At 33.7% G+C, this 27,600-nt stretch overlaps 1 protein-coding gene across 3 annotated transcripts in view; it reads right to left on the reverse strand.

Annotated features, from left to right (window-relative positions):
* The window catches only part of PLEKHH2 (pleckstrin homology, MyTH4 and FERM domain containing H2), an 85,218-nt gene that overhangs the window by 19,436 nt on the left and 38,182 nt on the right, over positions 1–27,600 (reverse strand). For 2 of the 3 annotated variants that reach the window (XM_006909638.3, XM_025045224.1), the window contains 12 exons: positions 26,192–26,302; positions 25,945–26,031; positions 24,511–24,669; positions 18,264–18,344; positions 14,269–14,448; positions 11,061–11,169; positions 10,019–10,131; positions 7,181–7,360; positions 5,186–5,283; positions 3,239–3,416; positions 2,177–2,332; positions 200–297 (listed from right to left, as the gene is read on the reverse strand). In XM_006909638.3, the coding sequence (XP_006909700.1) occupies positions 200–297; positions 2,177–2,332; positions 3,239–3,416; positions 5,186–5,283; positions 7,181–7,360; positions 10,019–10,131; positions 11,061–11,169; positions 14,269–14,448; positions 18,264–18,344; positions 24,511–24,669; positions 25,945–26,031; positions 26,192–26,302 (1,550 nt within the window). The remainder of the gene's footprint in view (positions 1–199; positions 298–2,176; positions 2,333–3,238; positions 3,417–5,185; positions 5,284–7,180; positions 7,361–10,018; positions 10,132–11,060; positions 11,170–14,268; positions 14,449–18,263; positions 18,345–24,510; positions 24,670–25,944; positions 26,032–26,191; positions 26,303–27,600) is intronic. The other variant, XR_003045685.1, reaches the window with a different exon arrangement.

Genomic DNA, 27,600 nt, shown 5'->3' on the forward strand with positions numbered 1-27,600 from the left:
TTCAAGACATTGAGTCTAGAATTTGAAAAAATTTTTGTGACAGTTTCTTCCTCCAGAAGTAAAGCTATTATTTATAGAAAAACAAATACACAAATGAATATAACTTTTAAGGCTATTCAATTGGAAATTAAATTGTAGGTACATGATTTAAACATAAGTGTATACTCCTACTTTAGCATTTGGCAATAGTATTACACACCTGTTTTTATAAGTTAGACGAACAGTTCTCGTACCTTCCCATTTCCCAGGCTGCTGTTCTTTGGAAGCCTGTTCCCACTTAGAAATAATGTCACAAATCTAGAAGGGAAGTGAAAAAGGGAGATTTATAATATTTTTCAAATCGCTATATTTTGAAGACAAGCATGTTTGTAAATTTAAAATTTTCAATTATTGTGATCAAACCAAATGGACTGAAGCTTTTTGTTTTAAGTTTCTGTGCAGCTCTGAGTTTACGGTTTAATTATAAATTGCTCTTTGGCCCACCTATCCTTTTGGACACACATTAACTTTGAACTGTGGTGATAAATATTTTACTGAAAAAGGAATCTTAATGAAGGACTACATGAGACTGGAAATGAGAAGATTCCAGAAATTTTTTTCATGATTTAGTCACTGAAGAAGCAATTTTCCCACCTTCTGAGTTTATAAAGATTGGAATAACTGAAATCATACTACAGAAATCTGGAACAAAATCTTAAGATTCTTCGATTGGGAACGAACAACAATTCTTCAGGAATCTAATAAATGTTTGCTTATTTAAGTGATCATTTACAGAATTATAAATAAAAGTTTTCAGAAACGTGGTAAGCAGTAATGCACCAAAGCCCCTGATATTTACTTGACTCAAGTCAGCCAAAATTACTAGCTTATCTTCTTGACTAATTATTAACAACAGTGCTCCAGGAATGTCTGTCTTGAAAATTTACATTTGGAATTGTTGAACTGAACACAATATACTTGGAGATGAGGAGAGAAAAGACACTCATTGATCTAGATTTCTCAATATGCAGTGGAAGAAACAGGCAAAGAGGTGTGGGGTGAAACCATATCTAGTAACCAAAACATCTAATGAACTAAGTCTGAGCTTTAACAGTATTCTGTCGAACCCCATGGAGCCCCAACCAGTTTTTTTGCAAGTGGAGCTAGGCTTTGGAAGTTACTGTTGTTTCATATGCTCGAAACTTGTGAGCTATTACTTATAAATCTTGTTCTTCCCTTACTCTGCCCTAATTTTTTCATCTCGAAATCATAGAAATACCTTCACCCCATAACTAGGCACTTATTCCCAAGAGTGATCAAGGACCATATCAAGTAAGAAAAGGGTCTAGGCCCAGCTCTAGTTGTTTGATCTGGGGTAAATCACTTCCTATTCTGGGTCTGTTTCCTTATTTGCAAGATTGTTTCTCTAAGGTTCCTGATAGATCTGTAATTCTGCATTTCTAATTGTTGCCTTAACTAGAAACTTTGTTAAAGTTATTTTACTATGACCTAGAAGAGACTGTTTAAAAATCTTCCAATTTTCTGTCTTTGCTCATGATTTTCTTTATGTCTGGAAGCCCTTCTTTATTTCCAAAGGTTCATTTCCTACCCATCCTTCAAAGTCCAGTTCGGATCTTGCCTAATTTCCAATGCTGAACTTAATCTCTCCCTCCGTGGAATGTCCACAGCACTCTTAAAACATTTATCACTTTCAACTTTAGTTTAAGGTTATCAACTTTAGTTTAGTTTTGTTTTGTATAAAGCTGCTCTTCCCTAAGCAAATTATAAATTTGCTATGGGCAGGGACTACTTCTGATCTTTGTATTCCCTACATGGTCCATTCCAGCTCCTGGGACACAATAACTAGTCAATAAATATTGCTGAGTGAATAAATGAATAAACTGGAAAACCATTTGATTAGAGCTTCCACTTATTACCCTTATTACCCTAATATTTAGTATTCTTACTATTATTAATTCTTTTTCTTTAATATGGAGTCTGTGTGTGTGTAGATGATACATTAAGAATTCTATAGCTTCAACAAAGTCCTGCAAGTTTTTTTGTATTGCAAAGATTAGATTGCTTAAATTTTTGTTTTTGAAAATTCCGGAACTTGAACTTGTTGTAAATAGCAAAGAGTAGTTTCTTTATTGTTCGCTGGGTGTGCCTGTGCCTCCTTGAAAGGACTTGGTTTTACCTTGATGTTTCCTTGAAGACAATGTTCTAAATCCCTGCCAGAAGGATCATCAGTGAACAATGCAAATCCAGACTGTGCTGGCTTCCTCATTCCTGTATCCTGGTTCAGAGTATTCAAAAATTCTTCCACTGTGGTGGATGCATCAAATCCAACTACCTAAACAGAAATAACAAAGTTGTTCTTAGTAAAAAAGTATGTACATTTCAAACTTAGATATCTGAGGAGAAACAGGACATACTTGATGCATGATTGATGGTAATATATATTCGCCTAGGTGTTTTAACTTTTTTTTTTCACAGAATGCCACTGGAGAAAATTAATGTCATCTTAATCATTACTTTGCTGTAAGAATTCAGAAATCTTGGCTATAGCCTGCTGACAATTCAAAATAAGGTCATTTGACAGCTGTAAACATTTTGTAGAGATATTATACCTACCCACTGAAAGCAAACCAAGAACTATAGTACAATATGTAATCTTTAAGCACATGAAAAAAATGAACAACTATGCACTTAAATGAACAAATTTTCATGCATTATAGTTTGTTTCTTTAATATGCAGTTAAGTATCTGAATTTTGTGATAAAAGGCTTATGGCTACAAAGAGTAATTGCTAGCTTGGGAACATGTTTGCTTCAGTTAATAAGCAAGCATCTATGTCTGATAGTTGGGAGGGCCTGGGTAGGTTTTCTCAGACATTTCCTGAGATTTGGAGATTTTAAAGAGACCGCAATGTTCATAATCATTTCCTCACCTAACAGGTGCACTGGTGGCCTCAAACCAAACGATGTTTGTTTTTTTTTTCTCCACTGCAATGGCAGTGAAACTCCTCCCTTATTTGGTTCAATATGGATTTGTTTTTAGTGTGAATCCCTTTTAGAAAAACTGTTTCAAAACTCAGCTGTTCTGATAAAAGATCTAATATATTTGCACATTTATCATTGCCAGCTGCTGACAAAGGTAGGCAAACAGTCTCGCTTCCCTGTTGCCCTGATGTTACACATAGGACTCTAGGCTAAGCATGTTTCCTTCAGGCTTTGTACCCTGATATATCCTGACATACCTGATATATCCCGTTCATGAAGTGCACAGGGATACTGAAGGGCAAAGAATGATGATAAGGATTTCGAAGAAGGGTTGAGAGGATTTCCATTCTTGAGGGTCTTGCTTCGCGATCTCCATTTTGTTGCGTTCTTTCTACACATCGCTGGCAATAAATGGCATATTTTCCAAATTCTGTTCTATAATACAAAACTTAAGATAAAGCCTAAGAATGAATTTAATTAAGACAACCTAATATATATAAGTATAAATAACCATTAAGAAAACTTTCCTTGGTGTATACTATTACAATGTATTATGCTAATTCTGACAGAAAATTTTCTTTTTGAATATATTATTAAACCTTTGTAACTTTTCTCAAATTCTAGCTTCTTTTTTTCTTTTTGGGGGGGGACATAATTCAGCCCCTAATATCACCACACCTGCTGGTGTTTACTGCACCCCCAAATAACTACCTCCATTCAAATCCTTATCTCAGGGACTATTTCTGGGGAAACTCAAAGAAATCTCTAAAATATAAGAATCCTTTTGGAAAAAATGACAAAACTATCCCTAACACACTCTTGATATCCATACTTCAGGGCTTTTCCTTGTATTATTGGCTCTTTACATGTGCATCTCCTCATGGTGATGGCAGGGCCTATGCTTTATCGGTCTTCTCATCCCCACGCAGGCAGTGCCTTAGATGTAGGACACATCAATGCTGCCTGCTTTGCTTAAGTCAATGACATCAGTTCTTGTTAGTTCTAGTTCCTTTACTTTTGTCACTGACTGAATCAAACTCCCCCACAGAGCATTCTTCATCTTTATCATATTATTACAGTTATAAGATATATTTCAAATTATTAATTATCATATAATTACTAGTCAATATTTAATAATTATTTTAAATATAAAGAAAATAATTGTATAAAGAATAGTATAGGATAACTTAAAAAACACATGATGTAAAGAAGTTTCCTTTTGAAGAACTTGGAGGTTAGTGCTTGACTGATAAACAAGGTAACAAAACATCTTCAAACAGAAATGAAAATATATTTTTCTTCTTTACCTTATAAAACATACATTCTTTAAAAATGTTAAGCATTAAACAAAACCACTGGAGTACATAAATGTAAAAGCTGGATAGAGATCTTACTTGCCCTCATTTGTTAAGTATAATTTTTATTCTGTTAATAAAAGCAGATCAATAACACCTCTAAATATATTTGTATCCGAGTGTCTTCTAGGCAGACTTTAAAATGTCACCCTTTGGGTGATTTGTTGGTGATTGCAACTGAAATCACATGACCTTCATCACAGAGTCCCTGAAACAGATTATGAAATATAAATATTTTTCTATTGCTTCAAAGTTGTTTCTTGTTTAATTGTGTTTGTTTATTTGTTTGTTTTAGTCCCAGAGTCTATTTAAGTAACTTAACATTAACCTCTTGGACAAAATGACCCCAATAATCCTTGGCTAGGTGCCCTGGGTCCCAGTGTAAGAAAGCCATTATGACAGTTGGATTTTTGTCTTTATCAAGGGAATAAAAATTCTGAAGTAATTTAGATAGACACAAATATAAGAGGAGGGAAGACCACCAGAAAAGTTTTCCATGTAAAAGAATTCAATGTGGAGAAAAACAGTATAACAGGGAAAAACAAGGAAGTAAAATAGTTGCCGTTTTAAGAAAACTGTTAAGTTATTCATACTCGAATTGCACAGACTTTTCACTTAAAACTATTCTTTGTCAAGTTTTAAGCTTTCACTGCAATCTTTCATAAGAGATTTAACATAACAAAGGAAATATTTTTTAAGTTTCACATAAATGATAATGAAAGGTTTCCTGTACCAACATTTGTTTCACACGTTCTTCCACAGTTGTACCTGGCAAATTACTAAATACTTATGATTTATTGTAGATTTAGAGGCCACATAAATGGTTCAGCTGGCTAGTTTTCTACGTACCTGGAATCTGCATTCCTCTTTAGGTGGAGCCTGAGGAGCCACAAGAAAGGATGATGGGGAAGGAAGAGCCCAACACAGAGCGCCAAGAGCTGCCAAGCCTGGGCAAAGAGAAGCAGCATAGGTCAGGTACCATGTGGCAGTCAGAGATCCAAGTCAGAACTAGTGTGACTGATGGAAGTTGGCAGAGTAAAGGGGTGATGATAGTCTTTATTGACCCCAATATGCTTTTGCTTCTTCTACATATACATTATCTGCTTAGAACATTTATAACACATAAAAACTCCACACTGATTCAGAGCCATAATCCATCTAGTTGTGAATACTGTTGTCTAAAACTGAGGTACCAAAAAAGACATGTAGATATGACAGTCTTTTTTGATATTACACTCAAAGATTAGGGACATTGCTCCTTTTTTGTTCATTTATGTACTTACTCAGTCATTGGGATATAAGTAATGGCTTTGAGAACAGATAGATCAAAATATAGTAAAAAATCATATACTCCCAAATAAAACCAATCTACCCACACGTACATAGATGAATACATATGTAAATAAGGGGCAAGTATGCAAATACTAACAGAGATTATCTTTAGGTAATAAAATTATATGTGATTTTTACTTTTCCTTTGTTCTCTTCTGTATTCTCTTTCCTATTTTAATCCATTTTTTTTCCATTAAGCAAGAATAGCTTCAATACTTTTTAAAAGTTATATTTTAAAAAAGGAAGAGAAAAAAGCACTGTTTCTGCTCTTGAGGTACCTGCAGTCTAAGGGAAGACATTCTATGTTTAAACAGTAATTTATAACATGGTTAATACCATGCCATACTTTGTTATAAGCATAACCAATGGAGGGAATGACTAATTGCTGTGGAAGTCAGGGAAGAATTCACAGGAGAGATGTTGCTTGGGCTGGACCGTAAAGTCTACATGTGGGAAGAAAGAAGGAGTATTTAGGTAATAGGAATAATGCCAAATGCAAGGTGAAGAATAATGCAAAGGCAGCATGTGTTTGAAGAATAGGGAGTATTTATTCTTTCTCTGTCTATTGGAGGCAGGATATATGAAATAGAGTGGCGAAAGAGGAGGCCACTGCAGCCAGATTATGAAGGGCCCTTGATGCAAATGAAGCTTAAACTTCAGAACTTCTCTCATGCACAGGCCCCCTCCAAGATCCCGGGAAAAGCCTTATAAACTATGTTTACATGACCATATGTTCTTTTTAAATGTGTCGAAGTAACATATTTTCTCTTTTTCTTAAAGAGTGCAAAATATTAATTGTGTAAACTTCAAGTCCCACAAAACTTAGATCCACACCCGAGAGTCCTATATGCTAAGAAAGAAATTCCTGTTTTATCCTGAGATTAACGAGAGTCAATCAGCAAAGACGAAAATAGGTATTCATTAAAGGGTAAACATAAGTGACTAAAAACACTCAAAAAATATATTCAGCTGCGCTAACAATTAAAGAACTACATCCTATATTAATAGCAAAGTATCAATTTTACCTGAAAAGGATTTAAAAGAAGAATTAAACTAAATATTGTTGAAGATATAGGGAAATTCTAGAGATGGATTCAAAAAATTCACTGGACCTGTACACAAGATTTATGCACAAAGATGTCTATGTAGAGGCATTTATTATAGGAAAAATAATTGAAAAAACATAAATGTATAGTAATTGATATTAATGCAATCATTAATATTTTGAAGAATGTTGAATATAGGGGAAATGATTATATTCTATAGTTTTTTAAAAACAGTATGCACACTGTAACCCTAATAATGTGAAAAACTGAGAGTGTATAAATATACACACATATACATTTCTATAGAAATATATATATATAAACAAACTAAAAAGATATATATCAAAATATAGCTACTTTTTCTTTTCATACTTTTTGTATTTTCCAAATGTCTCTATTGAATATGCCCCATTCTTACAATCAGGACAACATCATTTTAATTGCATGTATATGTATCACTATATACCTGCAGTGGTCCTGGTTGATTCTGTGGCTGTCTCCGTCTTGTCTGTTTAATGAGCTGACAGCAGATTTCATTCTGCAGCTCAGGATGTGTCAGACAGATTTGCAAAGCACTCTGGGCTAGAGATATGTGGTAATCAATCGCAGGGGAGTCAACCGCAGCATTTATAAAAAGCTGGCAGGTCTAAATTACCAAAAAAAAAAAAAGAAAGAAAGATATACTCAAGGTGAGAAATTAGATTTATTTTGCATTAATTATATTGATTCTCTTCTTAGCAATAGTTTTTGTTTAAAAGAATGGGAAAAGATATATTATGATAACACTAATCAAAAGAAGTCCAGACTGGCTGCATTAATATCAGACAAAGCAGATTTCAGAGCAAGGAATTCTGCCAGAGATAGAGGGTCATTTTATAATGATAAAGGGGTCAGTTCATCTAGAGGACATAATAATCTTATATGATTATGTACTTAATAACAGAGCTTCAAAATATACGGAGCAAAACCTGACAGGGTTGCAAGGAGAAACAGACAAATGTACAATTATAGTCGGGGATATACCTCTCTCAGTAATTGATAACAAATAGACAGAAAATCAGCAAGGATTTAGAAAACTTGAACAACACTATCAATCACCTTAATCTAATTGACATTTATAGAAAACTACACCCAAGAACAGAATATGCATTTATTTTAAGGGTATACAGACCATTAACAATGTCTTTTCTACCAGGCTATAAACTTCATAAGGGCAGGGACTGTGTCTTACTTATCTTTGTATTCTCCATGCAACATAAAGTGACAGAGTAAATGTTTAATAAGTGAAGAAATTTAAAATTTGATTAAATAAACATAATATCTATTAAGAAATATTAAAAGGAAATGATCATAAACATGAATGGTTCGTTTAATTATTGTGTTGTTATAGTCTGAGGACAGAATATAATCAAATAAATTTACTCTCTAACCTAAAGCATTGCTGCCCAAGCATTACGTGAAATACTCAATGAAAAAAGATTTTCACCATTAAATTTTACCATGTTAAGGAAGTAAGTATTCATCACCATTTTATGAAAGTTAAAATTTGTCAAATGCCATTTCAGCATCTTTAGAGATGATTGTTTAATAATAAATAATATTAATAGATATCCTAATATTTAATCATCCTTGATTTCCTAAAATAAATCTCCTTTAGTCACTATTTAGTTTTCTTATAATATGATGCTGGATTCTGTTTACTAATATTTTATTAGTTTTTAGTTGATTACTTGATCCAGATTTTCAAATATATTTGTATAGAGTCTTTCTTGCTTCCAGTATTTGTGCATCCTATGGGTGGGTTTTTAAAAACCTTCCATTATGGTAATTTTAAAACATGAACAAAAGTAGAGAGTATAGTATAATGATCATTCATATACTCATCATCAAGTGTTAATGATTATTAGCATTTTGCCAAACTTGTTTCATTCAACCCCTGCTCTACTTTCTTTTCTGGAATACTTTAATGTATATCATGTTATTTTACCAATAAATACTTCAGTATGGATGTCCAATCGCTAAAAAAATTTTTCCCATAACCACCATGTCACATCACACATCAAAATTAATAATAATTCTTTAATACTACCTAAGAAACAGATTATTTTTTTGAGATGGGAAGAATATAGGCAAGAAGAAGCCAAAAGAAACACAAAAATTGAGACTCTAAGAGACTAGGGGAAAATGAAGTACCAAGGTCCTGGTGTGGGGTCGAGACCTGAATCAGTAGAAGGTACTGGAGGAATGGAGGACAAAACAGATGAAATAATGTCTCTTGGAGGGAGAGATTTGAGATGTTTATGTCTGATGCCCTCTAATTTTTGTGAGGAATATTATTAGTAGGGAGGTTGAGGGAGAATGTGACCAAAGGCAAGTGAAAGAAGAGACAGTTGGCTCTGAGGCATGAAGACCACAGATTTACATGGACTCCAGTCCACACGGTTGTGTAATGTTCACTAGCAGTGCACATATGATTACCATGGCAGCAGACAAGACAGTAGCATTGATCTAGGTTGAGGTTTGGATGAAGAGTGCAAGGAATTATGGGTCCTAAGGAATTATGGAGCATTAATGAAAGTAATCCAGACTGGATAAAGAAGAAAAAAAAGCCAAGAGGAAGTTATTATGCTCTCTCTTGATCGCAAAGAAAGTAAATGGCTTAAAACGAAAGTCTTAGTGAAGATAAAAAATGGAAGAATAAGAAAATAAGAGAGCTTGTAGACTAAGAGAATATGATTAAAGAAAGTGATATTATAATTTAAACTTTCAGAGGTGTTGTTCTTGGAAGTAATGGTGAGGTCAGGGTGTGGACGTGGAGAATGAGAGGGTGAAGTAGACTAGAGGTGAAGCTTACTGTCATTAAGAAGGTCAGGAATATTAAGACCATGGCATTGGTGTGTCAAGTAATAATAAAGTCATTCAGCATAATGGCAAGATTTGAGTTAGAGAGAAAGAATGTGAGTTAGGAGCCAAAATCCTTAATGAAATTTGAAGTTACCAGAAGCTGATAAAGAGTGATATAGTTGAATGACAAGTTTCAAGTGGTCAGGGATTTCTAGTAGAAGTTGAATAATAAGAATTGGAGAGTAGCATTGGAAAAGAAGAGGGTGTTGACCCGTCTCCCAATACTGAGGTAGGTGTGATTTGTGAAATCTCTCTACTTGAGAGGTTGATGGGGAAATGATTCCTCTGATATTGTTTCATGTAGCCCAAACCACACATAGTTTATTACAGTAAATCCCAAATCCTCACTCAGAATATTAAATTCACCTAGTTTTATATATAACTCCATATAAAATTTTACCTTAAATAATTTAATAGCCTCTGTCTGTAGAGCTTCAGAAGGTAGTGTTGTCAGAGGAGAAATGATTCCTTCCTTGCTGTGACACAGCGTAGGGTGTCTCCATATCTGAGAGGCTAAATACAGAATAAAGTATAAATGGAAAACAGAAAGAAGCACTTATATTGGCTTCCTACTTATTAGCCCATTAAAAATTAGCTCATTCTGGCCTGGCTCACAACTTTAAGTCATAAAGGTCATGAAGAAACCTTTGGCAATATTATTTTATTTCATTTTCCAGGCCATTGGGATTCTCAGGTTTCTATTTTGGATAAATTAAATCTAGAAGAGTTTAGTCCTAATATTCTTGACTGAAACAAGTCTACCAGGACACTAGTATGTTGCTTAAATGTGCTAAAGATTGGTGACCTATGTAAGTAGATGACTCTACATGAAAAAGAGCCGGAGAAAGATCTAGAAAGGAGAAACCAAAGGAGGAGATAGAATGATAAAGAGGAACTTGAAGTCATTCTTAAAATCGATATTTATTACATTCTTGGACTGGATACAGAAAATAAAATGTGATCTCTGTAATTAAGTAAAGCATAACATAGAATCTAGGCTCTCAATGGGGGAAACTTTAGCCATAAAAAAATAATTTCAATGCAAAGCAACAAATGTCATAAAAGAGTTAAATGGCAAAATGCTTTGGGACATCATTTTAACACTTATTAAGTATCTTTTATGAGCCAGATGCTGAGCTGGAGTGAGCTGGCTGGGGGAACTCCTAAGGCAGGTAGGATCTTTTCAGGTTGGTGAGGAATGTGAAGGAAGAGGGGCATTTCAAGAGGAGGAGTAATGTGAGCAAAGGCAGTGGAGTCACAGAGCATGGCATATCAGGAAATGATGGTATCCCTGGGGCCTAAGCACCACGATGAGAATCTTGGCCCACAACAAGCACAGCCAGTGAAAAGATAGATACATTGCAGGGAACAGGAACCCACAGAGGGAAAGGGGATTAGGGTCCACTTCATAAACCATAAAGCCTTATGCGTTATGAACTTACAAGGTTCCCCTTCAATATTTAGTAATTTGCAAACCAGTTGTTCAAATTCAGATCCAACATTTACATTGTTACTTCCAGCTGCAACAGTCAGATGATAAAGCCAAGTGTCCTTAAAACCAAAACATTAACAGAGATGTTAACCAACATATAATTTTTGATGACTTAAGGGAAAAAAACAACTTGTATAAAGAGAAGAAAACTTTGACATTAAAAAAAACTCTTTAATTTTTAAATAATAACTAAAGGCCACTTAGTTAAACAGTTCTAAAATAGGCTCACTTGAATTGTGCTCATAATACCTTTTCCACTGTTCACATTTTTATTATTTTCTATAGCTGTTTCTTTGAAAAGAAAAGCATGATAAAACTGAGGAAAGTAATATATGAAGAGACTAGAATAAATACAACCAGTTAATATTTCTTGAAGAAATACCACTAATAATATCAAATTTAAAATCTGACTCCCAATACATCTAATGACACATACAAAATACTTAGGGAATCCGGAAAATTAAAAAAAAATAATACCAGGAACAAACTTACCTCAATACAATAAAAGCAATATAAGAAAAGTCCACAGCCAATGCCATACTTAATAGTGAAAACCTGAAAGCTTTTTCTCTAAGATCTGGAACAAGACAAAGATGCCTACTCTTGCCACTTCTGCTCAACATAGCACTGAAAGTCCTAGCCAGAGCAACAGGGCAAGAAAAAGAAGTAAAAAGCATCCAAATTGAAAAGGAGGACGTAAAATTGTCTCTGCTCGCAGATGACATCTTATCTGTAGAAAACTTTAGAGATTCCACAAAAACACTGTTAGAACTAATACAAACAAAGTTGCAGGATACAAAATCAATGTACAAAAAGTTAGTTGCATTTCTATACAGCAACAATAAATTATCCAAAAAGGAAATCAAGAAAACAATCCCATTTACAATAACATCAAAAAGAATAAAATACTTAGGAATAAACCTAACCAAGGAGGTAAAAGACTTGTACACTAAAAACTACGGAATACTGATGAAAGAAATTAAAGCAAACACGAATAAGTGAAAAGATATCTAGTGTTCATGGATTGAAATGGTTAATATTGCTAAAATGTTCATATTACCCAAAGCATCTATATATTTAATACAATCCCTATCAAAATCCCAATGGCATTTTTTTACAGAAATAGAAAAAATAATCCTAGAATTTCTACAGAACCACAAAAGACCCCCAAAAACCAAAGCAATTTTGAACAAGAAAAACAAAGCTGGAGCATTATACTTCCTGGTTCAAAATATATTATAAAGCTACAGTAACCAAACCACGTGGTGCTGGCATAAAAACAGACAAATAAGCCAGAGGAGCAGAATAGAGAGCCTAGAAATAAACCCATGCATATATGGTCAACTGATCTTTGACAGGGTGCCAAGAATATACAATGGGGAGAGGATAGTCTCTTTAATAAATACTGCCAAGGAAACTTGGGGGAAAAAAAAGAAAGAAATTGAACTCTTAATGCCACACACAAAAATCAATTCAAAATGAAAGACTTAAACATAAAACTTAAAACCATCAAATTACTAGAAGAAAACATAGGGACAAAGCTTCTGGACATTGACTTTGGCAATGATTTCTTAGATATGACACCAAAAATATAGGCAACAAAACAAAAATAGACAAATGGGATTATATCAAACTAAAAAACTGCTACACAACAAAGGAAATAATCAACTAAATGAAAAGGCAACTTATATAATGAGAGAAAACACCTGTAAACCATTTATCCATAAAGGGTTAATATTCAAAAACTATGAAGAACTCCTATGACTCAATAGTAAAAAAACAAATAATCCAATTAAAAAATGGGCAAAGGAACAGAACAGCTATTTCTCTAAAGAAGATATGTAAATGTCCAACAAATATATGAAAAGGTGCTCAACATCACTAATCATCAGAAAAATGCAAATCAAAATCATAATAAGGTATCTCCTTACATTTATTAAAATGGCTTTTATCAAAAAAAGCAAAAGACAAATGCTGGTGAGGATGTGGAGAACAGGGAACCCTTGTACACTATTAGGTGTAATGTAAAGTGGTTCAGCCACTATGGAAAAGAGTATGGAGCGTCCTCAAAAAAACTAAAAATAGAACTACCACATGATCTACCAATTCCACTTCTGGGTATATATCCAAAGAATTAAAATCAGAATTTCAAAGAGATATCTGTACTCTCATATTTACTGCAACATTATTCACAATACCCAAGACATGGACGCAACCTAAATATCCACTGAATGGATAAAGAAAATGTGGTATAAACATACAATGGAATATTACTGAGCCTTAAAAAAAAGGAGGAATACTTTATAAAAGTTATTTATATGTTAAAGACATAGTAATCATTCATGAAATATTTTATATTTTATATTATCCTTTTAGTTAAGTTTATGATTTTATTTGGTATGAAGAAGTATGTCTTTTTTGTAGTCGAATCTAGCTACCATTTCTACTGTTATTTCTTACATTGCCTTTTAGAAAGTCTTTTAGAAAGTACTTTATTCAGAGATCAGATAAAGGCTCTTTAAAAAATTATTTAACTCTTTAAATTCATCTGGAAATTATTTTGCTCTATGTGGAAGATGACAAACTAATGTTTTCCTAAATAGCCAATTTCCTCACTACGTAAAGACATGCAATACTATGTGTATTGAATAATCCATTACTTCTCCAATAATTTGTGATGCCTCTTTTATCACAAATTAATTTATATTTTTATTTTATATACATCAAATAAAACACATAAAAGTTATAAAATATAACTTTTATATTTTTATATATGATTACATATACATATAGTACATTTTTCAATTTTATCTAAACTAAAATTTTGTTGAAAATGAGTAAAAAATAAAAGGTGGAAGCTTTAGATTCACGCAAAAAAATCCAGTCTGAGAGAGCTACATTTTGAACAAATGTAGCCTTTGTCCTAAACTTTCATGCACTAATTTCAGCCTTCAGACCACTTCTATCAAAAGGATTGAAAAATGACATAATTTGAACAAGGCTTGTTTCCAGAGATATAAGGAATCTCTGAAAATAGAGCTGAAAGTCTTTAGCAAAGTTTTCTTTCTTGTTTCCATTATAATGATTTGAAAATTATTACCATTACTTAATAACATTAATCTACATCATTCTAAATCAACCAATAAGTCCTTATGTACCTTTTCATGCTTAGATCCAATTAGGAGGTAAGTTGGACCTTGGTCTTTGGGGTGGATCACGATGGTGTAATGTGTGGATAACAGACTTCGCCCACTGGCTTCATAATCTTCATCTGAATCACAGGATCTATCAACCTCGTCAACTTTAGCCTCCCAGAGTTTGATCTGACCTAAAGGAAACTAAAGTAAATGTTAGTAATTGTGAGGAAGATATTTTCTAAATCTTTTCCTAGTAAAATTTTTCATATTCCTTTTCAGTCTTACCTTTATAAAGCATACCTTTTTAAAAATGAATGCTTAAAGGCAATTGAATTACCCACCTTGTTACGAAAGCAGCAGTCACAAACAAAACACCCAATTTAAACATAAGAGAACAAATTGGATACTAGACATTTAACTTTTATGAAAAAAGCAAGAAAATACTTTACTTAGTCAAGCAATTATGTCAAAATATTCACTTGACCTTTTTTCCCCACAGAATTGATTTGATTAAAGACAAGTTTAAAAATAGTCTCAATATTATCCATGAAAAAGTAACATGATTAGTTCGCTGGTACAAAGAAATATGATTAACTATCACCCTAAATCTGCACAAATGAGCAGTATTCTGAGGGTATCTATTAATATATCACAAAGCAACACCGTTGTTTCTTTCATCTTAATTTAAGGATTAATATAAATATAAAACTGACATATTAAATTTTACCTGCTCTTTAATTAATAAAACAATTATATCTGCTGCATGAATATTTAGCATATTTAAAACTTTTGCTTTGCTTAAGTACATTTATTCTAAGAAAATACACAGTCAGCTTTAGATATACAGCTTCTGAAATATCTGATCAGGTTTGCAATTGCAGTCTGAAAACATTCATTCTAACTACAAGGACATTTATCATCGTATATTTTCATGCTCAGGCCCAGAGCTCCATGCTTGGACTCTTTTCCATCTACATTCACATGGGTGAACTCATCCAAGCTCATGGCTTTAGTACCAGCATGTATTAGCTACTTCTATATTTATAACTTCAGACTCAGTATCTCTGTTTAAATGTCCGATACCATCCCCCACAACCTGCTCTTCCCAGTCTTCCCCATCTCAGCTGTTGGCAACTTTATCTTTCTAGCTGTTTAGGCCAAAAACCTTAGGATAATTACTAACTCTGTTCTTTCTCTCACATCTCATCCCTTTTCAGTCAACAAATTCTGACATCAAGACTTTTAAAATATAGCCAGAATCTGGTCACTTCTCACACTTCCATCACCACCACTAAACCCCAATCATCTCTCACCTGGATTACAGTAATAGCCTCCTAACTAATATCCTCCTTATTCCCTCAGACAGCTGTAGGAGTATTCTTTTTAGACATAAGTTAGATCGTGTCACTTTTCTGTTCAAAAATCTCCAATGGCTTCTCTTCTTACTTAGAGTAAAAGCCAAAGTCCTTACTATGGTAAGGCCCCATGAGATTTAGTCCCTGTTACATCTCTGATCTCACCTCCTATAATTCTCCTCCTAATGGACTCCAGTTCAGTCACGTTGACCTTCTTGCTATTCCTCAAACACACCAGCCATGCTCCTGACTCAAAGCCTTTACACTTGCTGTTCCCTCTGCCTGGAATGCTCTTGCCCGAAATATCTACATGGCTGCTCTTTTGCTTTCTTCGGAACCTATTAAACCTATTAAAATGTCAGCTTCTCAGAGATGTCTTCTGTGAATATCTTATCTCAAATGAAATATTATCTGCTAATAGCTGATTAATAGTAAAAAATGAATTCATTTAATTAAATGTGTTGTCTTTCATGAGAAACATGACTTTTCCCCCTTAGGTTAATAATAATTATTTTCTGAGTAGTTACTATGCGCAAAGCACTATTCTGAGCACTGGCTGAAGAAAATTTACTTCTGAAGGAAAAATGCAAAATTAACTTTATACTTTCAGAAAAGAAAGGTAGTAAAACAAACTATTAAGATAGAAAATCATTAATAAATAAAAAACAAATTTTAAGAAATGGAATAAAAAAATTAATTCTACTATGATAATACATGACAATACTATACTAATTGCATGCTTTAGACATAGTCGATCATGTAAAAACCAAAGTTCCATCAATATTTAAAAATGATTATTCATAAGTCCATAAACAGTAAATATTCACCATAACTCCATAAACAGTAAATAGACCTAGTGCTTTTAAATATTTTCAATGAATAAAAAAAGACACTGATCCAGATTAAAAGTAAATTGTTCCTAAAATACCCATAGCACAAAATGAAGTAGGAACTATACTAATTCACATGTATTCTCAATATTTTTACAGTAATTATAATGGATTTCTACTCATCTATCTGCATTCTTCTGAATTGTTTCTTCTGCAACCAATGCTATCCATTTTTATTTAATAATAATAACCATTATTATTATTGGTGAGAACATTTAAGTTCTACTCTCAGGAAGCTTTATTTTTTATTTATATGCTTATTATAGAAACTTAGTAAGCATAGGAAGGTATAAAATATATGCTTATTATAGAAACTTAGTAAGCATAGGAAGGTATAAGAAAAAGGAGAAAATCATCCATAATTTTACCGTCACAGATAATTACTCAAAATTTTGGTATAGTTCTTTCCAGTCTTAGTTATATATATTTTTACACAGATAAGCCAGACTGAGAATTATAAACTCAGCATCCTAACTACTCTCTTTTATTGTCTCTCCGTAATTGCAGAAGAGAAGTTGGGAACTGTATTTGTCAGAATCCCCTTCCCTGTATGGTTGTGAGTTAGAGTTTGCCTAGGAGAGAATTTGCATGAGAAGTGAAAGAGAAGTTATACTTCTGAGGCAGTTGTGGTCAGATGCCTGGGCTGATGTGGGAGTCACAGAAACTTCCTAGTAAACTGTTAAGGACCAGCTGCTTCAGTGCTTTGGGCTCAGATCCTCTGTGTTGACTTCTCAGGCCTTCGGTGGCAGCTTCTCTGACCTCTATTCCCCCAACTTTTCTAAACATTATGCGACTTTGCTAAAAGTATGTATGTCCCTAATTCCATATTAAAACTGTTATACCTGGCATACACAGAAGTGGCTTCTATTTTCCTGACTTATAATTTAGTTGGGATTATAATGAATGTATAATTTTGTATTGTGCTTATTCATGTAGCATTTTTATGTGATCATTTTCCCACATTACTCCAAAGGTATCATTTTTAATGGCTGCACTGAGTTAATTCCCACCCCACGAGCAATATTGAAAATAATGACATGCATTTTAAATGAAGCCACTCAGAACAGAGTGCAGCCTGTGACTATGGAACAGAGAAATACTAACTGACCCACGTGGTCACTGGACCAAGTTTAGTCTCATTAACACAGTAATCAGTCACAAACTGCTATTCTATGGAGATGGCATTGCTATTTTATTTAAGAATTCTTGGCCCATGCTGGTTCAATTTTTATAGCTTCAGTAACCCAAAGGTGATGTGGAATATCCATAATGAAAACTGGGCATACATTTCACCTTTGGATGATATCCCATCTTTTTATTCTGAAAGCGTACATAATTCAAGTTCTTTTTGGGAGATTAATTTAAAAACGAATAAACAGGATATAAATAGGTAAATGGATGAATAGATAACTGGTATATAGGGAGTTGAGAGAAAGGCCTGATTCTTTTCCCACCCCAGCTCTTTCCTAGCTTACTATTTATTCCCTTCATTTGACCTTTTCTAGTCTGTCAGACCTGGAAAATATAACAAATTGATAGTTGGGAGTGGAGTATAGGAACTTTTCTCTTCTGAGGAAAAAAATTGCATTGATTAAAAGTTACTAAGACTTATAATCAAGAATCAAAACCCTTGTAGGTATATGATTACCTGGTGATACATTTTATGCAAAATTTCCACCTTATCAAAAATTCTAATGTTTTAGCTAACAATAGAAGAGTTGTAAGAAAAACTTTTTAACAGAAAATTAGCATATTAAAAATACATACATACCTTATCTTCTTGACTGCGAAAATAATATAATGTTTTTCCTAAAAGTGTACACCAGACTCTCTTGGAGTAGCCATGTTTTACCTAAAATCATATTTCAAAGAATTACAAATGTAGCGCAGAACTCTGACACCTTAAAGTATAGCATATACACTCTCTCTGAAGCTGCATAGGTATCTAGTTTGCTCGAGGTATAAGTGGTATTCCAACTAGACTGCCCAAATGCTGTTTAAGATTTCCTTTTTACAGTAGTAGTACAGCATGTTTTGCTTTGGTGCTCACCAATAAACATTTAATAAATGTTTACTATGTATCAAGTACTATGCCTGGGAGTGAGGATTCAAAGATGGATAAAACAAGATGCCAATTTCACAAGTATATTTGATAGTTTCCATATTTTATAGATTTCTGATAACCCGGTTACTCTTTAGGTTAACACTCTATTTTGGAAATGAGAAGATTAAAACCTAAAAATTCTAGTGATTTCTAAAATGTAAGAGATTCATTCATTCAAAACATTTGATGAATTCTCCAAAAAGATTTATGCAAAACAATAAAATAACATTGAAAGCTAGTAATACATATTTAGTAGTTACTATATGTCAGGAGCACACATCCTTTTGAAGAGCTAAACAATTAAAGCAGCAGTTTACTATATACCTTCATCAAGAACACAGAGTTTACATTTATATGTGTTTTTTGTGGGAGACATTTCGCCACAATTTTTACTGAGTATTGTAGATTTTTCATCATTGAGTGTCTTTATCCTTACTGTGGGTTCCTCCCTGCCCCATTTTTGCCCAGGAAATAGGTATTGGTGATTTTTGCCAGTCAGTCCCGGCTATATCCTCAAGCCTAGAAATACAACAAGGACCCCATTTCCATCAGTGAGTAGATTTACAGTAAGCCCTATTGCCCCAGACCTAGAATGTGGTGTGTTTGGTAGAGTTTGCCTTATAATCCCCCCACCCTGCCAGCCCTGCCAACTTCTGCCTTGAGACTAGAACCTCACTTGCAATAGTTAGAGGAGGCTTCAATCTGGAGAGACCCATCACCTGGAAACCAAGACACTGGCCAGTAAAACTAAAGCCCAATATTCTGTCTTTCATGCTTGGCCATGGTGGTAAGTACTAAGGAGAAAAATAACAGGAAAGGAGAAGAAAGTGCTTGGGGAAGTCGGGGTGGGGGGGCATGTTTAACAACTTAAAACGAGGTGCTCAGGAAGGCCTCTCTGATACTGATTGAGTCCAGCCCTGAAGGAAGTAGATAAGCTATGCAGTCATCTGAGGGAAGAGTGCTCTGGGCAAAGAAAGCAGCAAGCTCCAAGGCCAGATGGTATGTGCCTGCTCGTGTGTCTGAGACGGAGCAAGTAAGGACAGAGGTCACTGAGGAAGGGGCAGGAGGTGAGAAGGGTCACACATATTTTGCAATGACTTACATTTAAATGGACAGATAGTGATACATTGAGAAGAATATCAATTATTGCCACAATAGGTTTTAGGCATGTCACTATAGTAGAAAAGGCCTGGATTTTGAGGTCAAATGGACCAAGGCTTAAATTTCAGTTCCACCCGGGTACCGGATGGATGTCCTCAGGCAACCGACTTAACCTCTCAGCTTCTGTGAGTAACATGGGATTATTGTAGACCTCATTGGGTTGGTGTGATGACCAAAGGAGAAAATGTAAATAAAGAATAAATGTAGTTACTCAATAAATGCTTCCTTCCTCACTATGCACAAGGAGAAGTAAAACACATGTTCCATTTAAACCCACAAACACAGCCAGCCTTTGGGCTTTCAAAACTGTGGTTTAAGCAAATAACTTCACCATCAGACACTTTGATGGATTTAGAATGTTGCTTGAGAGAAAGCAAAAAATGTTTCACTTGGCAAGATACATTTCAGTTTAATTAAATTTAGAAACATATATTTACAGACAAATATCCTGGAATTTTTAAATAGATGTGTTATGCAGTTATTTTTTTCTCCTTTCAAATAAACTCCCTCAAAAAGTCTCATCCAAACTGAAGCATAATGCATCTGCCTGAACAGTACATCATTTTGAAATGATTTATCTTTAAAATAGAACAATGTGTATCTCTGAAGAACTGCAAGTTAATGAAGAATTTTGCCAATTCACTGTAAAAGCTGTGTTTTAAAAGTCAATCTTTATTTGTAAATCTGATTATATTAGGATTTCTTAAAACTCTGAATTAATCTGAAAAACTCACAGTAAAGCAAATTATACTAGAAGAATCCTCATGAAGATTTAAAGGCAATCTCAAACCTCAAGGCTTTGGCAAACTAAATAATTGAAAGAATAATATTTTACCTTGCACCCATAACAAAGATACTTCATATTAGTTCTGTTTGAAACTTTGAAGACAGTGTATATCACATCCCGATTAGCCTTTGTCATCACACAAAACATGGTGTTCTCTCCTCTCCTATATCTTCTGCTTGTAGCCTTCTCTGCCACAAATCCGGCCATCAGCTTTGCTTGACTTCAGTATCTACGTGAAACTCTTGTGATAATAAAAGCTAACATTTTTGAAATGTTTATGATGTGCCTGTCACTGTTCTAAAGAACTTTACCTGCTTAAATAATTCATTTAATCCCTTAACATCCTGTGAAGTTGGCACTATTATTATCCCTGCTGAGGATGTTAAGGCACAAAGCCTGTAAATAACTTATTTGAGGTCACACAGCGGCAAGTGTCAGAACCAGGATTTTCGCCCATGCTCTTGCCCTAGCCTCTTTGCTACACTGCCTGTCTACATTCTTAACTCCCAGCGCCTTGCTGTCTTCATTTCCGATAACCTTTGGCATCCCTCCATTCTCACCATCCATCCCCTTGGCCACATCTAGTCCTTTTTTCTTCACTGGGAACTGCTCCACCTCTGAAATACGTATTCTACTCTCTGATCTCAACCTCCTCTCACGTCCCTCTCTACTTACACCACTCCAATTCTTCAATCTTCTTCTAAATCCTCTCATTTTATTCCAGTTTACCAGTTTCCCCCTGGTTTCTCTTTCTTCACCAATCTTGGATCTTGTATTTGATCACAAAAGAAATGTTGCTCCAAGGCCCGTGATTATGTTGCATTTCTATGCTTCTGACAAATCCACCCAACAAAAGTTCATCTCCATTTGTTTTTAAATAACCCAGTGGAGAGTGTGGAAAGAGAGAGGTTATAGTTATGGGAGGTTATATGAGATAACATTAGTCATTAGTTAATAACTGTTGAAACTGGGTGATGAATAGATGAAGGTTCATTCTATTGTTCCTTCTACTTTCACATATGTTTGAAAATACCTATCATAAAACACTGATTTTAAATCATCATCTTGATAGATATGCATAAAGCAAGTACAATGTTATTTGGAGAATCTAGGAGTCAGAATATGGGTGCTCACTGTAAAATCTTCTGACTTTTCTGCATATTTGAAAATTTACATAATAAAATATTAAGAAAAAATCACTATCCTCACATCACTATAATGTAAATTATCTGCTCCTATTTCTGGGCATCTGAAGACATTAAAGAAAAATAAACAATATGAACTCAAATCACTATAGCCAGGTGGACACTCAGAACATTCACCAATCTTTCTATTTTTTCTTGGGTACATTGTCTTCTTTTCCTGAATGATCATTGTCAGTCCCCTCCCTGCTCTCAGTAAACAACCCTGTTTTATGGAGTAAACATCATCAGGAAAACTGAGAACATCAGACATAATCTCACTCAAAGTCCCACAGACTTAGATAATACTCTTCCTTCCTCTCCTTTCTGCCATTCCAGCCCTCCCACGTGCCCTCCCCTATCTTTATATCTTTCAGCTCATGTGGTAACTGCCCAATAAATTCTTGTTTTTTAAATAAATAAATTCTTATATAGAAAATGTTATTCCTGAGTAGTAAACTAAAAGTTGCAAGAGTGAATATCCAGAATCAAATTAGCCAAGTTCTTAATATCTACCTACATATTTGGGTACTTAATAATAACAATGTGACAACTTGGAAAAAACCTCTTCCCCTCTAAAGTGTTCTAAACTGTATCTCAAATTGTATCTCAATATCTCAAATTGTAGCCTGAATGTGAGCTTAGAACAAGTCACTCAGAATAACTAAGGGACGTTTTTCTCTTATAAGGCTCTGAGGGTGAAAATATTGGTGGACAAGTCTTCGCAAATGGTAGGAAAATAACGTAATAGGCATCCTGTCTGTAAACCCCAATGGTTTAGTGCTAATAATCACGTCGACTTACTTAAAACGCAGTTGTGAAATGGGAAGCCGGAGTAGCAGAAATGTAATAAGAGCAGAAATTAATAAGCCACCTGATAAAGTAAAAACAAGCAAACAAACAAAAAAACTAATTGTGGGAGAAGTAACAAACCTTTGGCCATGGGATCATATTAAACTTAAAGGGTTTGGTATACATATGTGGTCCTTGTAAAAGGGGGACGACTAGTCATTATGAATTATAACAAGAATGTGATTTAAAGTAACACTATATTCATTGGTAAATATATATTTGCACAGTACTAGGGAGATCTCTAACCCATCAGTAACTGAAAAATTATTTTTATGGTAATGTAGTATTTTGGAAAAAAAACATAGGTCATTTCTTTGTTGTATTGGTAAATTTTTTCCTCTTACTTCTAGAGGAAAAAAGCTGGTCAGTCTTTATAAATATTACTGTATAGCACCCACCTACATTCCCATATGAAGTATAGATTACACGGTGGCTTAGCTCATTAACACCTAAGGTTTTCACCTCTTACATAAACAAAGCACATGAGTGATGAGTGGTTGCGTAGAGGTTATTTTTGCATGTAATATTTTGTTTGTAAATATGTTATTGTGTTTCTCTAAAAGTGACAGTAAATATCTGTCAAAATCAATTGGACTTTAAATAATTTTAAATAACATTTATCTTAACATAAATCAATACCTACTTATTCTAAAAACTTAGAAAACAGAACTAAGCAAAAATGAAGTCACATAGAGATACTCAAGATACCTTAGTAAATTGACTATTCATTTTTCTATGAATACATTTAATAAAAGTTGTGCTTTAACATATTATATTCATTCTCTATATATGAATATACTTTCAAGTACATAGACTGAATATAATACTGCACTCTACTTGTTTTATTGCCCAACAATACCTCATATTTCTATAACATTATTCTTTTACAACATTTAAAATGACTGCATAGTAAAGCATTATCTGATTATATAAATATTTATTTAAGCTATCACCTACTCTACATCTAAGTTGATCCCAATTTTCTTTATTATAAACTATACCATGTAAGTAATCTTTTTGGGTTAATGGAAATGTTCACTATCTTGATAAAGTGACAGTAAATATCTGTCAAAATTCATCAAACTCTACACTCAAGATCTGCATTTCAGTGTACACTAATTATATCTCATTTTTTAAAAAACAGGAAAAAAAAACATGCTGTTACATGGTTTTTTTTATATTTATATACTTCCATATACTTCATGCATATACTTCAATCTTTTGCTAATTAAAACCATTTCCTGAGCATAAATTTCTTGGACTGAGATTTCTAGATCAAAGGATATGTATATGTGATTTAAAAACATTTAATATTCATTGATTCACTCGTTCTTTTAAAAATATTTACTGAGTAAACGGCGTGGCCAAGACATTGCTATATTGCCTTCTAGAGTAATTCTCTTACTAGCAGATTTCTTACTTTGTGTCAAAACTGTGGTTCATAAAGTTAAAAAATGTTCCCCTGGACCAGGTTTGTAAAAATAACTATTATTTCATGTTGCATTTTAAGAAAATTATTAGTGAGAATAAAATATCTTTCCATTTGCTTTTGATCATTTGTATTTCTCCCTATCTCTACCAGCTCGACTTCTCTCCCTCGGTGTCCTTCATTCCTTTCCCCCACTGGTATTTATCCTTAACTTACCTTGTTTTTCAGATGTTTCGAATACCTTTTCAAAGTTTTTCAACTGTGTTTTAAAAATTCTGCTTAGAGAATTTTTGAAAGTAAGAACATTTACATTTTTATGTATAACAGTCTAATTTGTCATTTTTCCTCTTTATAGTTTTGGTCTTTGGTATCATATTTAAAATTCCTCAAGATAATATAAATATTCAATATATATAGAGATATATATTCTCTGATGCTCACTTTTCATGAGCAGCGAGGCTAATTTGTTGCCTGGGACAACCGCCATGTGCAAAAAGTTCCTACCTTAGTGAGCAGTCCCTTCACCGTTGGTTTGCCCTCAGGCTGCAGGAAAAGTGGGTTGGCAGCTTGAACTCGAAGAACATTCTGTAACACTTTAATCCATTCCTCCAATATATTGGGAGAATCTGCAGTCAGATAGTATGTGTGTTTTTCAGTGGTCAACTAGAATGGGATGAAAAAGAGATAGGAAAGGAAACTCTGAAGATTTCCTTACTATTTAACATGGAAATGAACATGTTAAACCTTGAATCTTAGGTTCTAAAATAATGACTCCATAAATAATTTTCATATTTTAATCGCTTTGTGAGAATTAAATAACTAACTTTTTGTTGAAATATATTTACCTTCATTTTAGTTGACTTTAAACTTCTCATAAGTGTGATTTTTTTATCCTGTTTACATACCATTTTCATTTTCCCCCTTACATGTGCTATAGGCTCCTGGTTGTTGAAATGAGGAGCACAATGATTGGTGACTATACAAAAATAACACATTTTAAGTAAAGAGAGAGGAGTTATTTGTTACAGAAAAGAAGAAATCAATTATAAATAAAATAAGAAGACTACGTATATAAGAGAAATTCTCAAAATTAACATAATGTGATCAAATATTAGGAACTCATAATTTCTCAATCTCAGATTAATGACATTTCAAATTTTCCAGATATTTCAGGAGCCTATAAATGATTCTTATCTGCCATGCACCGAGAAAAAGTTTTCCCTGAATCTTCTTTTTACATTTTGGGGCATTTCTCAGGTAATTATTAATATCGTGCCTTTTTGATAAATGTGGATATCCACACTCCAAAGGAGCAATATAAGAAAATAACGATTATTAAAAGCATTTCAGAAATAAAATGAATTTAAATTACATATACTGAACTATTTCCACACCCTGTATTTTTTAAATTTAACAGGTTTCTGGCAAGACAGGCCTATGTGTGGGTGAAATGGTCAGCAGCTACCTCTATGGTATGACTCGGTAGATCTTGTACAGCCCCTTGCTCACCAATATCTTTCCCATTTAGTGTTACAGCATCTGAAGTTCATAGAAAACTGCCATTTTCTGGTTCTGTAATACACGAAATTACTAACATCTTATTGGGAATTCATTTATCAGATAATCCGCCCCTAAAATAGCTAGATAGTTTGAGAGCTGAGAACAACTGGGAGATTAGGTACAGAGAAACAGATAAAGGGCAGTGAGATAAAGGGCAAAGAAAGTATAGTGGAGAGTTACTCAACACAAATAGCTTATATTATAGTTTTAACTAAGAAGTCCTGGGGTTTCACACATTTTTGAGCATCAAACAACCCAAAGTTAATTTAAAAAACACTGAATCATCCAAACTCCTATCTATTCGCTTGGATAAATGAGAATTGAGTTTTGCATGATACAAAAAAAGAAAGAAAAAGTGAAAAGAAAAAAAAAAAGTACCTGAACTGTTTGTTTGTTATCTCCTCTTAAAATACTGCAGGATGCACTGAGTTCAATATGGCCCTGGGGTTTTCTAATTACATCACTCTGTATGAAAGGAAGAAAACCAATGCAAAGTGATTACCTATAATAGGAACCATAAGAAATGCTTTGTATAATTAATTGCATTATAGTGAAGAAAATCAATCAGGAATTTGATTTCTAGTGTGAGGAATTCAGTTCTAAATAGCAAGCACTTCCCACTCACCGGAGACTTGTAGTAAAGTAATTCACCGCCTTTAAGAACAAACCATCTCCGCTTCCAAGTCTTCACTTTACCACTCATTTTTAATAAATAGCCAGATTTTTCCAGTAGCTCCTAATTAAAAAGAAATTTAAAAAAATATTTAAGCTTCCTTTTGGAGGCTTAAGCTGATGGATTCATTAATGTTTGTTTGTTTAAAAAAAATCTGATGCAGCATTTACATTTTTCCCATTATCAATGGAAGAGGAGCAAGTTTTAGGAAGCTTCTGCTCTGGTTGTGAGTACTCTGTGTCTGTGGAGTAAGCATCTGGGGGAATAGCATAATCACTTTCAGAAGCCACAGAAGAGAGAGACACACCTAGATGAATAAAGAAATAAATCAAGTCAATATTCGATAATTGGGTGGCCCAAATACTGGCTGTGAGTTCTCCCAAGGAATACAGCTATTCCTAAATCATAAATCTTTCTACACTAAATTTATTCTCATGCCTTTGGGCATAAAGAACTTTTAAAGCAGAAAAAAGAACTAAAGGGTAAGGACTATCATGCAACATTCCAAGGAAGTCAAAAGAACATAAATAATATTTGGTATGATTACAAGCACAGTTATCTTTATATATATAAAATATACGCAATAGTCTACTGAAATATCTTTTATTAAGGATTAAAAATATATATTTACATATTGGTATATAGACAAAAATGTTTAATTTATCAAGACTTGCACAATCACAATTTAAACCACTTTTGGTAATCATTTTTAAAGTAATTCACATTCAAAATCCCCACAATTTCAGTAGTATTTTTCATGTAAATCCAATATTACTAGTTCGTGGGTTTTTTAAAAATCTCTCATAAAAGAGAAGCAATAAGACTTAAAGATATAAACAGAGTATTTCCTTTTCCAGCAGCCATAAAATGAAATTCAAGGGAACATGTTCACAATACTTCACTTGCCTTTTTAGAAAAAGATTTGCAAATCATTATTTTTTACAGTATCCAGCAACTGTTTCAATGTGTCTATTAACATTTAAGGGATGTATTAGGACAATGCCACTGTATCATTACTTTTATTTATTTGACTAACACAAATAACAGCTGTGATAACACTAATATCTTAATTTTTCCTAGAATAACAGAAATTTAGATCTATAAAAAACTTTAGTGACCCTCCTGGTTAATGCCCTCATTCTCTAAGGAGACTAAGGTCCAGAGATTAAAAGATTTGTCCAAAGTCAAATAGTTAGGGAGGGGCACTGTTGGGGTATAAATCTCAGGCTCCTGGCCCCAGGGCCAGCGTGTTAGGCACTATCCCATGTGCTAAGGATAGAACAGAAAACGAAACAGAAAATTGTCTGCCCTCGTAGAACAACGATCCTAGTTGGGGGAGACAGACAAAAACCGGGCAATAA

This window comes from Pteropus alecto, unplaced genomic scaffold (assembly GCF_000325575.1).
Source record: "Pteropus alecto unplaced genomic scaffold, ASM32557v1 scaffold131, whole genome shotgun sequence".
Lineage (NCBI taxonomy): Eukaryota > Metazoa > Chordata > Mammalia > Chiroptera > Pteropodidae > Pteropus > Pteropus alecto.